Genomic DNA, 16342 nt, shown 5'->3' on the forward strand with positions numbered 1-16342 from the left:
GAGAAGAATAACAAGAACAGCATTCTTTGAAACTCCGCAGAATAAGGACTTTGCAAATTGTTTTGGGAGTATTCAGTCGAACAATAAATTTTGATTGTAAAGTTCAACTTACAGTTTTAATTTTCTTTCTCTTTATATATATATATATATATATATATATATATATATATATATATATATATATATATATATATATATATATAACAAGAAGTTTGACACACAGACGGAAGAAGAAAGAAAGGACCTATATATAAAACAATTATCGTAATAATTATAAATATAATTTCAAATCACAACTTATCGGCAAATATGAACAACACACATGTAGGCACGCACACATATATCATTTGTATTTTTCACGAAAGCTATTGTTTATAAAAATCTATAAATATTCTCCCTTGTTTAAATAAAGTCTACGATTATGTGTTTATATATATATATATATATATATATATATATATATATATATATATATATATATATATATATAGTGTGAGAGAGAGAACTCCGTATCGATTTAGATTAATTTAAGTAGTCGAATATGCAAGCAGACCGCAACAAATTGGGATCACGTCGGGGTCACCGATATATTTCTAATATCTCTGCCTCTTGAAACGTAATTATAGCTAGCGCAATTCATGTTCACTTCGTATAAGTGCAGCCGGCTGCGAATATCAGCGGCCTGATTATATATATATATATATATATATATATATATATATATATATATATATATATATATATATATATATATAAAGTGAAAATGCCTCTGTGTGTGTCTGTCTGTGTACATTTCCCTTACCAAATAACTCTGTCAATTTTTGGTCTACATACTCGTAATTTGATATATGGGGTATTGAGATTTGGGAAAATCTGGTTTCGGACAGAAATTTTGCTGTTAAGCGGTCAAAGTTCAACGATTTGACCTTTGATAACTCTACCAAACTCCTCCACCAATTTTGGGTCTAAAGACTTGAAATGTTACATATAGGTCTCTTGGCCATGGATCTTACTTTATAATTGGGCCTAAAACAGTAAATGTTAGGGGGTCAAAATTGGGGTCAAAGTTTTAAAAAAATCTCTGCTGTCTCTAGAAAATAAGTCAGCCAATTTTGGGTCTAAACATTTGAAAGTTTACATAAAAGGTATTCAAACATGAGGCAAGCTTTTTTAATCGCTTTTTTTTTCTCTGAAAATTTGGCTTCCTAGGCGTCAAAGTTCAAAAGATTTTACCTTTGCGGTCTCTAGCAAACTATTCAGCCAATTTTGGGTCTGAACATTTGAAATTTTACAAAAAGGGTATTCAGATATGCAGCAAGCGAAAATTTTACTGCAAAGAGGTCAAAGTTGACAGAGTTGACCTTTGCAGACTCTACCAAACTCCTCCGCCAATTTAGGGTCTAAACATTTGAAATTTTAGATGTAGCTTACTTGGACATGAGTCAAACATTTTAATTTAATTTGAGTCCAAAACAATAAATGTTAAGGGGTCAAAATTTACGTCAAATTTAAAAAAAAAAACTCGACGTCTGCGGTCTCTACCAACTTTTCTCTATGGTAGTTAAGGACGCCTTTTATATAGAAAGGCATTACCGTACATATGCACACTTTTTAATATATATATATATATATATATATATATATATATATATATATATATATATATATATATATATATATATAGGCATATAAAGTTATGAGCAGTACATAGGGCCCAAGCAAAGCTGGGCGAAACTTCTAGTATATATATATATATATATATATATATATATATATATATATATATATATATATATATATATACTAGAAATAGGTCTTCTTCGTCACAAGGAGTTAATATCATGAGGTTCCGTCAAATGTGAAAAATAAGATTTGGTTGTATTTAAATAATACTCAATAAGGGTGCGGTTAGGGTCTGTGTTGAGATATAGGAATGAAGGGGAAAGGATGGGGGCTTAAAGATTGAGATAGAGATAATGGCAGACTAGAAAAAATAGTATCCGTATGCGTGTGTGATGGCCGTCCTAAACGTTAAACATACTAGTGTGTATAGGTTCAATCAGCAAGGAAATGTGAAGTTTAGCATATCTATGCAAAAAGGTTTTCAGATTTTACTGGAGTTATTCAATTATAAAAATGTTTTTAAATTGAATAGATTTTTCTAGACGTGGTCAGAAAGTGTCCAACTTCCATTGCCCTCTTGTACATCCCTGCCCCACCACTTTCATCCCTACATACATTAGTGAAAAGGTTAAGAGACAAGGAAGAAAAGGAAAAGACGCAAGGGAGAAGAGAAGAAAAGAAAAAAGAAAAGAAAAGAAAAAGGAAAGAAGGAAAACGGGAAGAATGAAAAGGAAAACCATAAATAATTTATTGGTGGTGATTCTAAAGCATGTCTTTCTCCTTCCAACTTGTCTCCTATCCCCGTCCACTCCCTCCGCCCTCACTCCTATTTCTCATCATAGTTTTTTTTTTACTTATTTACTGTGAAAAACTTTGAAAGTTATATAGCATAAATAATAATAATAATAATAATAATAATAATAATAAATCTCCAAATGCATATAATTAATTCATCCTCATGCTTAGATATAATTATCTACTCTAATTGTGATAATGATAACTAAAAATAGAAGGTAAGGAAGGATAAGCAGTTTGGTGACTGCGATATTTATAATAATTTATAATTATATATGTGTGTGTGTGTGTGTGTGTGTGTGTGTGTGTGTGTGTGTGTGTGTGTGTGATATTATTATTACAAATTATGAATTTAAACAAAGTTTTGTACAATATATGCTTTGCACCTATAAAATAGATACATTTAGCTTTATTCGAAATTAACGGTGATTCAGTTTTTATCATAACAGTCTCAACCCCTTAAATGAAAACGGCATGAAATTAACAATATTTCAAAAATAAACATTTATCAGGTATAGGGGTAGGGTAGGTTGCTCCCTAGGCCAATCGCCAGTAAGTACGTCATTCCAGGGGAATTCCCGATTCTCTGCATGCACCTGCGAATCTGCGAACGCTCTTAGTTGTGGGTCTCACGAACGGGAGAGGTTAACCCCGTGACCCCTCGTCTGGCATCAGCAACGAAATTATATTTCGTTATGTTTCTCAAAACGACATTAAATTGTCATTTTCACCAAACAATCAGATTTATATGTCGGTTTCATAAAAAATAATAAAATTCATAACTTAATTCTTCCTTTCAGCAAGGTCGGCCGCCGCTGCCCGGGCATACAATAATACTTAATAAATAACGCAAGCATAGTTGCCCGGCATTCTCCAGAGTTTCGGGAGTCACAACCTCACCCAAATGGGGGGGGGGCTATTGCTCCTTGGGACAGTCACGTCACAACCTGTGAACCGTTGAGTTCTAACCTCTAATATTATTTAATTCTACTTTGATATTTTTGACACAAAATATAAAAATACATAATGAACAAGTAAGGCACAAGCTTATTCAAAATGGTGGACACGATGGGTGTCGTTGGTCATCCTTGATCTCAAATACTTAAAATTGTATATCCTACTCTTAACTAGAAATATCTCAATCGCCACGATACCACATTCACTCCAAGGGCTGTCCTATTTAAGATCAACCAAAATTTGCAAAAGTTTTATTGAATTATTCACAGTAAACTTTGTTTCATTAAAAAAGTCGTCGAACTTGTTAAATGAATGTTTTAGTAATTTTAAATGTTTTGCGTTCGTTTTAGCGTTCCAAATTCTCGTATAAAAAATTAATTTAAAAAGTTTTAAACTAAAATATAAGCTACATCTAAATTTTAAATATTTTAAAATAAAGTAAAAATAAAAACAGATAAATTCAAATATTTACATGGAAAAACGATCTAAATATAACTAAGTGAAAAAAGTTTTAAACTGTCAAAATAATTTTTTAAAAAACTAAATAATTAAATGATAAATTAAAATGATAATTAAATGATAAAAGTCTGTTTGTTTGTTTGTTTGTTTATTTTAATTAGAAGAATTGTATTAAAAACTTTCGTCGAACCTTTTAAATAAATATTACATTTCACTTTGCAAGTAGCGTTTCATACTTTTCCAGAGAATTCATTGCCTAAATATCAGCTTTCTCTTTTTTTTTTTTTTTTCTTTTAAATAAAAATTCAAATATTTTTTCTTACAGGAACTAATAGGAAAAATTATAAACATACGAAATAAGAAGCTAAATTGTACAAAAAAAGTTGGTGCTAACTTTACGCTAATGTCTTAGTAAAATAGAGATATCTCCCTTAGATCACTGACGTCCAACAGCGCCAGCAAAAGTTACAATCGTTGGTTAAGAATCGCACTTTGTTTACAAATTTATTCGGCGGAAGTGACGTCAGACAAATTTTAAGGTTCGGATGACCAACACTTTGTGTAATGTAGTTCGTTTGTTTTTGTTTGTTTTGTTTTTTTAAGCAAATCTAAAAATAGAGGTTTTGATAAATTTTTACCTACACTTTTTCCTTTAAAATTGCGACTTTCGTAGGTTTTCGGGTATGCTAAAAACGAATATCGCATTTAAATTTTCCGCATAGAAGTAGTGTTCTCAAGCAATGTACTTTCCTGTATTAAAAGTGGTGGCCATTGTTGTATGCGCAAGTGCGCGTATTTTTTGCTATAATTAATCTACTCACTATTCCATAACTAGTCTTAACATATACTGACCCAATGAGTCAGGGTTAGGGTTAGGGTTAGGGTTTAGTAAATTCTGAAGTTCATCTTTCGAACCAGCAATGATGAATTATTTTTTCAATTTGCCAATGAAAAAGGTTTACCTACATCAACAAAAAATAATAAATTTCGTTTATAACGATCGTTTTCCTGCATTTAATAAAATTAAAGATAAACAAAATTCCTGCATTTCGTATAATATTCGTGTAATCAATCTTTAATCAGAATTGAAATAGAAAGTTTTGGGGGTGTTTTTTTTTTTTTTTTTTTTTTTTTTTTTTTTACTTTCTTTCCGCCTTACCGCTCACCTTTAAAATGACGACTTTTATCGATTTTCGGGTATGCTGAAAAAGAATATCACATTTGAATTTTGCTCAGATAAGTAGGTTTCTGAATATTGAGACATTTTTTCAATGTATTACTTAATAAATGTTAATGGTGTTTGCCATTCTTAATATCGCGAGGAGGGGTGTTTTGTGATGAGCATGCACACTTGTTAGTTATGTGGTATGTGCAAAATGAATGCCGATGCTCAAAATGTATAAACATTTTGAGCCTTCTCTTTACTTAAAAAAATCACCAAAAACCAGGAAATTAACCAATTTTAATGAAATTTTCAGTATTTATCAAATGATGATCACAGAATATAATGAACCCATTATTATTTTTTTATCTTAGTGGAAATGTGTTTTGTTTGAACAAAAGCACCTTTACTAAAGTTATGATTTTCGGTAGTAAAAAAATAATGAATGAATTTATTTTTGCTTTTTTTTTAATGAAAATAAAGCGTATAACACGAAAAAAAAAAGAAAAATGTTTTTGTTGTTTTTTTTTTTAGAAAAATTACGAAAAAAGCTCCTCATTTCGTATGAATGAATTCTATATAACTGGGGGAGGGGGTTGTTGTTTTTTTTTTCACGGGTACAGATCTTTTTTTTTTTTTTTTTTTTTTTCCCCCTTTTGGGAATTAACATTATCTTTCAAATACAATCACAAAGTAGTCGGGAACCTACAAAAAAATTATGATAAACCGGCTTTCAAAACTATGTCCACCCATTTTTATCCGCCATTCTTGCCCGTACTTGGTATTACTTGTTCAGTTGGGGAAAAACTTAGCCTCCAGTAAAAACACATTTGATTACATTGAATAATAAACGTATTAATATCAAGAAAACTATATTTCTGCGTAAAATTTAAATGTGCTATTCGTTGACGTTTCAGTATACCCAGAAACTGATAAAAGTCATTTTCCCTGTGAATGCTGGCTGGGGTGGAAAGAAAGTTTTTTTTTAAATATACCGTCCTTTGTATTTAAATTCCTTCGCAACACCTGTGTTGATTTACACGGTAGAATACTCTTTAACCAATATTTATTATTACGAATAGATTCGGCCTCTACTTGGATAAAACTGCTATTTAAAGCGCAGCAAAATCGAGAAAACAGAGTTATGTCCCTTGGACTGAAATAAGGGAAGTAATTCATGATATCACTTTCAGCAGTCAAAAAGTGAACAATTTCTTTCTCTTTATATATATATATATATATATATATATATATATATATATATATATATATATATATATAAACAAACTAATAATTTCTATATCTATCTATCTATCTATCTATCTATATACACTTTTTTTCTTTTTATTTTTTTTGCCTTTCTACCTCCTCTTTCTTACAAAAGAGACGTGGCATACTTATCTTTGCTCTATCTTTATTACCATGGTAGGTACTCGACTGAGCTTCACGTAAAACTGCTGCAAAAAAAAAACACTCGTATGGCTACAACAAATGCCAACAAATTCCATCACTCTCTATTTGTACTTAAAACTAGATGAAAATTTCAGGATCAAAGTTTCTTTCTTAGAACTATCCGTCTGTGGAACTCTGTACTGTGGTGCTGATTCCTAACTGACTATAACATGGTCATCTTTTTAAGCTATTGTAAATAATTCTTGTTGAGCTGTCCGCTAAAATAATCAAGTTTCAATATTACCAATCATGATGTTGTCTGACCGTCTAGACATTTACTAACCTTTGTCTAAGATTGGCCTCCGAGCCTTAATAATTGGTGACCTCGCGGATATATATATATATATATATATATATAGCTGACCCTCTCCAAACAATTAACAACAAAATAAAAACTAAAAATAAATAAACCGAATCATAGCCCCCCCCCCCCGCCTCCAAACATAAGCGAACACCCAACAGGTCAAGACATACTTACCAAGAAATCATCTCACCAACCGCTGCGGTCAAACTTGCTTGTCCCGCATCAGGTTCATCACATACAAGCGTGTTTGCACAGTCCCCTTCATAGGATCTTTGTTCGCAAAGTCAAACTAAGAAGAAGGTTGAATCCATTCTACTACGTATTACCCCTTCATTGTTATTCGAATAATCTTTATATATATTTACGTTCTTATTTATCCATACCATCTCTATAATCATTAGTCAATAAAATATATAAGATATATATAAAGATATGTATAAAAATAAATATATATATATAAATATGTATAAAATTAAAAATAATACATAAAAATATGTATAAAAATAAACAAATATTTTACTTGTTTGAAATTTATAATAAAAAATATATTTCAGGGATATACTCCATCTTCAGTATGTTGTTTTGTTTGTTTTTTTCTCCCTTTTCTTCTTCCTTGCAATGTTGTAAAGTTGAGGAAAAAAAGTCTGTTTGTAAATAGCCGCGCGTTGTTTCTAGCAGTTGTATTTTGAAATGTTTGAACATGGCAAGGAAGAAGAAAAAGAAAAAAAGAAACAAAACAACACACTGAAGATGGAGTATACCTCTGAAATATATTTGTGATAGATTTCTCGATATAGGAATCTGAGGGTTCGGAGTTAGAGGAGTTGATCAGACAGAGTTGAAAGTCGACAGTTGATGAGAGATAGTCGGTTGGAGAGGAGAGCCCCTTAGAAGCGAAGGGTAGCAAATTAGACCATATAGATTCAAGTTTGAATTCCTGACGTCATCGACAGGCGGATCACATGAATAAAGAAATCACATTCATGTTTGTAACTGTTCGTCTCGTCATTCCTTACAACACAAAGGTAAACGTGTTTTATTATCATCTTGTAAGAACTTTGTGTAAACCCTTCCAAGTAGTATGTGTCCTCCTCTCAATCATAAGTGAAGTATCTGCTCCTCACTATATACGTATAAGAACTTGCATCATATCTTCCAGTCCGAATTAATATGAAACCTCCAAGAATCGTCATTCGTCGTCGTCGTCGTCATCATGATGAAAACAGTATATAAATGACATTATCAGCGTCTCTTGAGTACCCGTTATATGTGTCTCTCCCAATATGAGCCCCCGCCCTACACAACAATGTGATCCGCTTTAGGGATTTTGAACAAAGCCGTTTCGCCGAAGATATTCCAAAGGACAGTAACCAGAACTGTTCGTAATGTCGACTTGGCAGCCATGATCGATGAGGCACCTCAGCGTATCGGGTTTTTGGTCAGACAAGTGACGATGGATGGCGTAATGGACAGCCGTGTTTCCAAACTCGTCTTGACGATCAATGTCAATGCCGCAACGGATTAACCTGCTCAGTAATTTTGGAGACAGCTTCAAACTGATTGTCAGATGAAGTAAGCCGATATGATCCGTAAGTTGCGGTTGACGTTGGATTAAATTGTAAAGCGTGATGTTTAGTCGACTTTCTTGTTCTTCGATGAGATCAAATGAGAGAATATAATCGAGTTGTGAGAGAATCTCGATCAAATACATCTCAACTTTCGTCAGTTTATTTTGACGGTCGTTCGGGTCAAGAGAATCCACGAAATCCGTCCCGACCGTTTTTAAATAACGCGTGATTAAATACGTGAGATTTTGAACGTGATCGGTGCTGTACTTAACGGTTAACACATGTATAATGGCTTCGACCCGAAGCGTTTTGATCATCAGGAGTAGGCGAACCGGAAAAGGGTCGAGATGAGTAGCGTAGCAGAAAAACAAACATTCAAGGAGTACCATCCCTGATGCGAATTCCGAATGGGAAATATGATGTCGAAACTTTTCCGAGAAGGAATTAATAGTGTGCGGATGTTTTGGTCCAAGAATCCGTGACTGTATAAGTAAAGCTTGCGTCCACATCCATTCACAGTCCGTTGATATTTTATTGAGTTCGTCCAAAGTCTGGAATTCTTTTCCCAAGGGAAGTTCCATAGATTGATGATCTCTGTGTCCAGGAACATTTTTCGGAAATAAGTTGAACCGGTTTCGTATCTTCAAAGCCTTTTCCCAATAAAACTTTGCCCTGGTTGAATCGTCCGTGAAAATTTTGCTCCCCAAGAGCTCGTAGGCGTTAGCTCTGGATTCGTTCGTGTAGCAGTTCGTTTCAAGTAGGTATTCTACTAGGACCGGTTTGCATTCCAGAGCGCTAACTTCAAGCGGTGTGTTTTGTTGGGGTCCAACACGGAGAATGTCGGACCCATTTTTAATAAGGACCTTTACCGACTCCAGATTTCCTTTCCGTAGAGCAAAGTGTAGCGCGTCTTGTCCGTTATTGTCGATCTGGTTAACTTGTGCCCCGTTACTGAGTAAAAACTCGCAAATCTTGGCTGAATGAACCGAATACATGAGATACGTACGGCCTTTACAATCGGGGGTGGACATGTCGATCCCTTGTTTGTCAAGGTTGTGTATCGCTTTCAGGCTGCGACAATCGATGCTGCGAAGGGTCTTTTGATTGCGGCTACGATAGTTCACGTTGGCACCATGTTCAAGTAAACTGGTTTTAACATGAACGAGATTCCGTGAATCGGCCAGTTGCAACGAAGTGCATTTTCCGAGTTCACAGTGTCCGGTTTGATTGACATTCGCCCCACATTCCTTGAGCAGATAATCCACCAATTTCTGGTTCCCCATCAGCGTCGCTTCGAATAAAAGAGGCTTTCCACAAACTTTCAGGTGTATAATCTTCTGTCGATGTTTCAGGTCATAATCGTTCAAAAAGACCTTTACCTTTTCCATCTGGTTCTTTCTGGTCAAATAATTAAGAAACTTGGCAGCTTTTAGTCTGCCTTTCGCGCCATCTAAACAAAACGAAACGAAAAGAAAAAATCATTAGGTTTCCGAATTTTTGAGATAACGATTTGTTATTCATATCATTTGAAATCTTCAGATTACTGTTCTCATCTTGAGTGTCATTTTTGCAAGTTTTCAGTCGACATTGCAGACGGCAGGGATCCGTGGTGTAGTAATTGAAAAATCAATTGTAAAGTGATATTCTCCCGAAGGTTGAAGGTTCAATCCTTAGCGTAAGCGACCAAAAAATACAATTGCGAATTATTAAGGACATATATCCAATCATGGCCGACAGAACGGAACATTCTGCTCTCGTGAAGTAAATAAAGGGGTCCATTCGAAATTCCGTCCAGGTTCCCGAGTTTGACAAGATACACCTGAAGAAGGTCGAAGGTTATATCAACCAAAACGTTGTGAAAATCACACTCAAGATGAGAACAGCAGTTCGATGAATCCAAATGATACGAAAAAGGATCTTTAAAATTAGGTCATCGCATTTTTAGTTTAACTTAATTTTATTCAATAAATTCACAATTTTCTGATGAGGGCTTCGTTTGAAAAATTAATCATCAGCGATTTTTCAAATCAATCATCTGTTGGCGAAAATGACTGTGCACCTCGTAAAATCCAGACGAAACAATTGTATAACTTGTCTTAATTTTTGGATTAGTGTCTTTATTATTATATATATATATTTTTTTATTGTTGTTGGTATCGCTTTTGAATCAATAAAAAACAACTTTTTGTTTGACATTTTCCGGTGTTTTACATAAGTAGCCGGGATTTGCCGAAGCATGACAAGAAAAAAATAAGAACATGTCAAACATTTTTATGTAATCACAAATAAGTTTAATTTAATCATATTTGATAAACGGATGAAATTCACAAATTTTCTGCAGGTAAAATTTTACGAACAATTGTAAAAAGCGATACTTAAGATGGTTTCTCTGAATGTTTCTCTGCACATACACATGTGGCGATATTATGAATCCCAGGAGAATTCAACCAACCTTGCTAGTTGATTCTCATTAATCATTCATTGCTAATCCTGGCGAAACAATTGCATTACTTGCCTAAATTTTTGGATTAGTATTTTTATTATTGTATATTTTTTAATATTTTTATTATTTGAATCAATAAAAACAACTTTGGGTTTGTATTACTGTACACATAGATTCGAAAAAGTTGTCAAAAAACAATTATATAACAAATAACTGTTATCAAAGGCAAGATAAGTTACTTTTCTACCTAACTGGATATTTTTTTAGTGTTTTTATTTAATGTAACATGTTTATTCAGCTCGCAAAACATACAGTGTTTACCGATGTGTTGGTAAAATTAAAAATGGCGTCCGACTCTCTCTTTGATATGGTAAGTTTGGGAAAAGGAGTTAAAAATGAAAAAAATACAAATACTGTTAAAACCCCACCGAATATATGTTAGCCTATGTTACGGTAACATATATTGAGCGAGTTTCTAACAGTATTTTATCCATATAAGTTAACAAATTTACAGAATTTCCATTACTAACAATTACTTTTTTGTTCAATTCTCTACTGTACACCCTTTAACCCTTATCCTCGAGTGGCCTCTTGGCCTTGATAAGTGGTGATACCTTTGTAAAAAAATAAATAAATAAATGAAGATAGCGATACTTAGGATGGTGTCTGTGCATATTTCTCTGCACATACACATGTGGCGATATCATGAATCCCGGGAGAATTCACAAACCTTGCTAGTTGATTCTCATTAATCATTAAAACCTGTGAGAAATTCCATTTAAGCGCCATCTTTCTTTTAGGCCGGCCATACAGCTCTAGTAGCTGGTCTGTGATTGGTTTAAATTTGAATGCGTCAGGTGATTTGACTTGACGCCTTTTTTGTATTCATGCGTTTATATTTCAGTCTAAGAAAATACATGGAACGAGATAGACTTAAACACAGCGGTTCTCTCTCTAGGTAGTCAAGACAATTCCTTCATGGACACCAAACAGTCGGTGAACGAAGGACGCATCTCTACAAGCAGAGACAACTTATTTTGCTGAACCTATTCAAATCAAGGAGGGCATTTTACAACTGTTCGGCATGTTATTATCCAAATATTGGATCTTATCTCATTTCTTCTTGAGTCACAAGGGGCTCAGATCATTCACTCATATAGGCGCCATCATTCGCGCCGTGTTCTCCATGATCATCATGGATCCTTCCAAAGGAACAACGAACTAACATTCCAACAATAGGAATTCAAACTAAAGGCTCCATGCGTATGAAAGCAAATCGGGCCACCGTTTTGCAAAAGGACTTACCAGAACCAAAGAATTTTCATTGCTGTTACTTGTGAATAAATTTTGAGTTTAAAGGTATGGCTTTTGTTTGTGGAATTCATTTGCTTCTGCAGGGAGGAAATTGAGATGTATGGGAAAGAAATTTCTTACAAACCACGCAAAAGTTTTAAAAAAAAAAAAAAGAAAAGAAAAGAAAAAAAACAACTGGTAAAATCCAAAAAGGTTACTCAAGTTAATTTTTTTAACTGAACTGACGCATATATATAGTTATAAGCAGACACTGACGTCCACGCATCCACATGCGAATTTCAATCACTTGACAAGCAGAAACCAACAGTAGGTTCTTTTATAAGACAGGGGTGCGCTCGAAATGAATATATATATATATATATATATATATATATATATATATAGAGAGAGAGAGAGAGAGAGACAGACAGACAGACAGACAGACAGAGATAATGTAAAAACATTGTTAATTCATTGCCCGCATAGCAACAGCCAACTAGCGTAACGGTTAGAAGCTCCGACTGTCGTTTGGGCGGTCGCATTTCGATCCTGGCTTGAGGTAGTTGTTTGTCTAGCCATACTGATGAGCTGTGAAACAGCGAAACAGTACTGTATGTGGATGACTATAATGCTCCCTATCTTGGGTTGAGCATATAGGGAAGTGATATACAAATTACCATTAGCATATTAAGCGATGCTCTTTGTGTAAACAAATTGAGCTTAGGTATTTGGACAATGTCAAAACATTGTTAATTCACTGCCCGCATAGGAGCAGACAAATAGTGCAATGGTTAAAAGCTCCGTATCGATCCTGGCTTGAGGTAGTTGCTTGTGTAGCCGCACTGATGAGCGGTGAAACAGTTCTGTATGTGGATGACTATATATATATATATATATATATATATATATATATATATATATATATATATATATATATATATATATACTTCAAAGGCGCTTATGTCAAAACGGATCCTTAAATGTAAGGGAGATAACCAGCGTAGACGTAGCAAAACTAAGTATATTTTGCAAGATATAATTTGGGACGCTGAAATAATTAGTAGAACAATGAAAGAATGTTAAATAAAAAAAAAAGGAAAAAAAATATGATTTCTTTTCTTTTAAGGAATTTAACGTTACGTTTAACACGCAGTTCTGTTTATAATAAATAAGAATTCTGCTTCAATTAAAATATAATATTTATGAGTATTTTACGACCGGGCAACACCATGCGGCCTGCTAGTATACTATAATAGAATAAAAAATGTTCATAAAATATGCAACCAAAATATTTCAAATTTTAAATAAATGCGGAGGGGGGGGGGCGTTCTTTTAGTCTGGCTTAGAACCTTAACGGATAGAAAGTAATTATTTCCCTCCCATCATGAGAAATGTGACACAAGGGTCGGCAGTGGGATTGAAAGTCAGCACCTTAAAGGAGGAACACACTGACCCTGCAAATGATGTGTGTGCAGCCCGGGTCGACATTCCCTGGCAGAGGCGCCTCAAGCAATTAGCAATAAACAAACCCCTTCTCAAAGAGAGAAAGCAAAGCCTGGGAGAATTGTACAGAATCAGAATTAGACCGCAACTAATTATATAAGTGCTACATACCCATTCTGTCCTCACAAAGGTCACTGTTAACTGTACAACGGTTGTTTTCTGATAAAATACAATGAATCGGCAAATTTAAAGACGGGGAAAAAAAAATATATACTTTAAAATGGATGAAGTCATAAGGGGTGAAGAGCAGTTGCCACAAGCTATTTATCGTTTTTTGACGTCTTAAAGGACGAATTGTAGTTATCTATCTATCTATCTATCTATCTATTTATTTATTTATATATCTATTCCATTCTGTCTATCTTTCTATCTATCCATCTATCTACTATATTAATATAAAAGTAACTTTGCCTCTGTGTGTGTGTGTGTGTGTGTGTGTGTGTGTGTGTGTGTGTGTGTGTGTGTGTGTGAGAGAGAGAGAGAGAGAGAGAGAACGAGAGAGAGAGAGAAAACGAGAGAGAGAGAGAGAGAGAAATAGTTCCTTATAGACTCCGCAACGGCTTGGCTGATTTTTTTTTAAATTCACACAAATATACTTTATGTATCTGCCAGTGTTTTTAGATAGGTTTTTTATCAGAATGTCTTCAATAAATATCGATGATCAAAAAAGTCTGATTAAAAAAAGGAACAGGCGATTATTACCAAACTTAACACTTTATACCGCCAAACGTCACAAATGCATTTGAGAAGTTTTATTATCACCGCACAAGCAGTAAGGCCCGGCATATAAAATCAACAGTAAGTTCTTTGACACGACAAGAGCGCGTTCGAAAGAACATTTCTGTTTAAAGCGCAAATGAAGCATAATACTTGATTTTTGCATTTTCAACTTACATTCAAGCCATTATATATGAAATATTTTTATAAAATTAACAGTAAGTTCTCTACAGTGCAATGTGGACTACAACATATTGTGAAGTTAATTACTGCGATAGGTATGTGAAGCTTCCTCCAGGTGCATCGCGATTGATCCCCAATTAGAGCAAGCAATCAATCGATTTCATTGAAAAATGGGCTATTACATCGATTTCGATGACAATAAAAATATGGGAGTGTGAAACATTCGTCATCATTAAATCCCAGGTAACGTCGGGTCATGCTGCTAGTCGAAATATATGGCAGTTTGTTTCTACAAAGATTGTGTGTATAAGATATTTTAATGATTGCTTGTTCTAAAATGGGTCGCCATATTTGAAAGATTGGGAACCACTGCCTTAGGACTTGTATCAAATCATGGCTAACGGAACGACAGCATGCTACCCTCGTGGGTTGAATAAAGGTGAAGAATTCCGAGTTCGACATAAAGATTCTTGTGTTCGATAGAAAGATTCTTGAGTTCGCTATGAGACACCTGAAGAAGGTCGGAGGTTACATTGACCGAAATGTTGTGCAACACTCAAGATGAGAACAGTAGTCTGAAGAATCCAAATAATATGGATAATCAATCCTCATCTCAAAATATGAAAACAAAAACAAATTGAAAAAAATCATTTAAATTTAGAAGTTTAAAAGTTTGGAGAACTGTGACGTTCGTGGCGCTGTAGTTTCAGTTACAGACAAACATACAAATAATTTTCAGTAAAATTAGATAACCATATGTAACTATTAATTCATTCGCTCTCCTAATTAAGTTAAGTTCTGTTACTTGAGGTAACATCACTTGGAGAAGGTTCACCATTCGCTGCATGGACCATTGTTTGTTTGCGTGAAGAAAATCTTAAAATAATGTGAACAATTTTTGATTGCTTTGCTGACTTCATTTGTTTGGTTGATGATTCAAACCAAAACAAGGAAAAATTATTTCAGTTGAACGGATTTCAGATTGATAATAATATTTCAATACTAATATTATTTTGCTAATAAAACCATGCATTTCATTAGAATGGTAGTGAAATATTTTTTATGCTACGCTGATAGAAGTACATGACCCTGAGGTCATCCTCCCAATGTCTTGTCAGCGTGAGAATCACCTCGATACAAAACTGCCTCAAGGAGTGATTATATATGTTTGGTACTGGACCAATCAGAAGAGAAGGGGATAAGACACAGCGATCATCGATTGGCTGGCATGGACTCTGGAGTGGCTGACTCAAGCCATCACCCCATTATATAAGCTTATGCACGAGTGACTTTGAACAGATTTCAGATTTCGGAGTAAAAACAATAAGTGGCAACAGAAGAGAGCCTAGAATGAGCCCCTGACCGCTGAGCCATATGTTGACTTTGTGTATCGTCTAGTCACCTTTTCTCTCTCCAGCGAGCCTTAAGTATGCTTGTCATGTTATGCTCCTTGGAAGAAAATAGATTCCTTGCATGAGAAAATATCCTTGCTACTAAAACCAATTCATGACATTAACATTTATCGCTGAAAGGGGTCCCCCCTCCCCCGCTTACTATCGTATAAGGGAGCTGGTGGTGACAACATTAAAAAAAAGAATGACAGGACGAAAGCACTTGTTTGTGATTGTTGATTTTGCCACCGCTATCAAGATTTATGGGTTTTTTGGGGTTTTTTTTTTTATTACATTTTCACCCCAAACAAGGCACATTGCCACTCAGGTGTAGGGACTACTATCAGCGTCAGAAACTACGGGGGCACTATGTAGGGATTTGGGCAGCAAGATGTCGGTTCACGTTGCACTTGAACTTCTGCATGTCAGTACAGTTAGGGAAGCATGATCCTGGAATGGAATTCCAGAGTCTAGCGGTTCTGGGGAAGAAAC

At 34.4% G+C, this 16342-nt stretch overlaps 1 protein-coding gene across 1 annotated transcript; it reads right to left on the reverse strand.

The window, feature by feature from the left end:
* Positions 1-7248: 7248 nt before the first annotated feature.
* On the reverse strand, positions 7249-13798 carry LOC145247553 (protein fem-1 homolog A-like). Its single transcript, XM_080109396.1, has 2 exons — positions 13671-13798; positions 7249-9770 (listed from the first exon to the last, which is right to left on the reverse strand). Exons 1-2 carry the CDS (start codon positions 13672-13674, stop codon positions 8071-8073), a joined length of 1704 nt encoding a protein of 567 aa, XP_079965522.1. The 5' UTR covers positions 13675-13798; the 3' UTR covers positions 7249-8070.
* Positions 13799-16342: the final 2544 nt, after the last annotated feature.

The sequence above is a fragment of the Euprymna scolopes genome, chromosome 25, assembly GCF_053919585.1.
Source record: "Euprymna scolopes isolate OS-2025 chromosome 25, ASM5391958v1, whole genome shotgun sequence".
Classification (NCBI taxonomy): Eukaryota; Metazoa; Mollusca; class Cephalopoda; order Sepiida; family Sepiolidae; genus Euprymna; species Euprymna scolopes.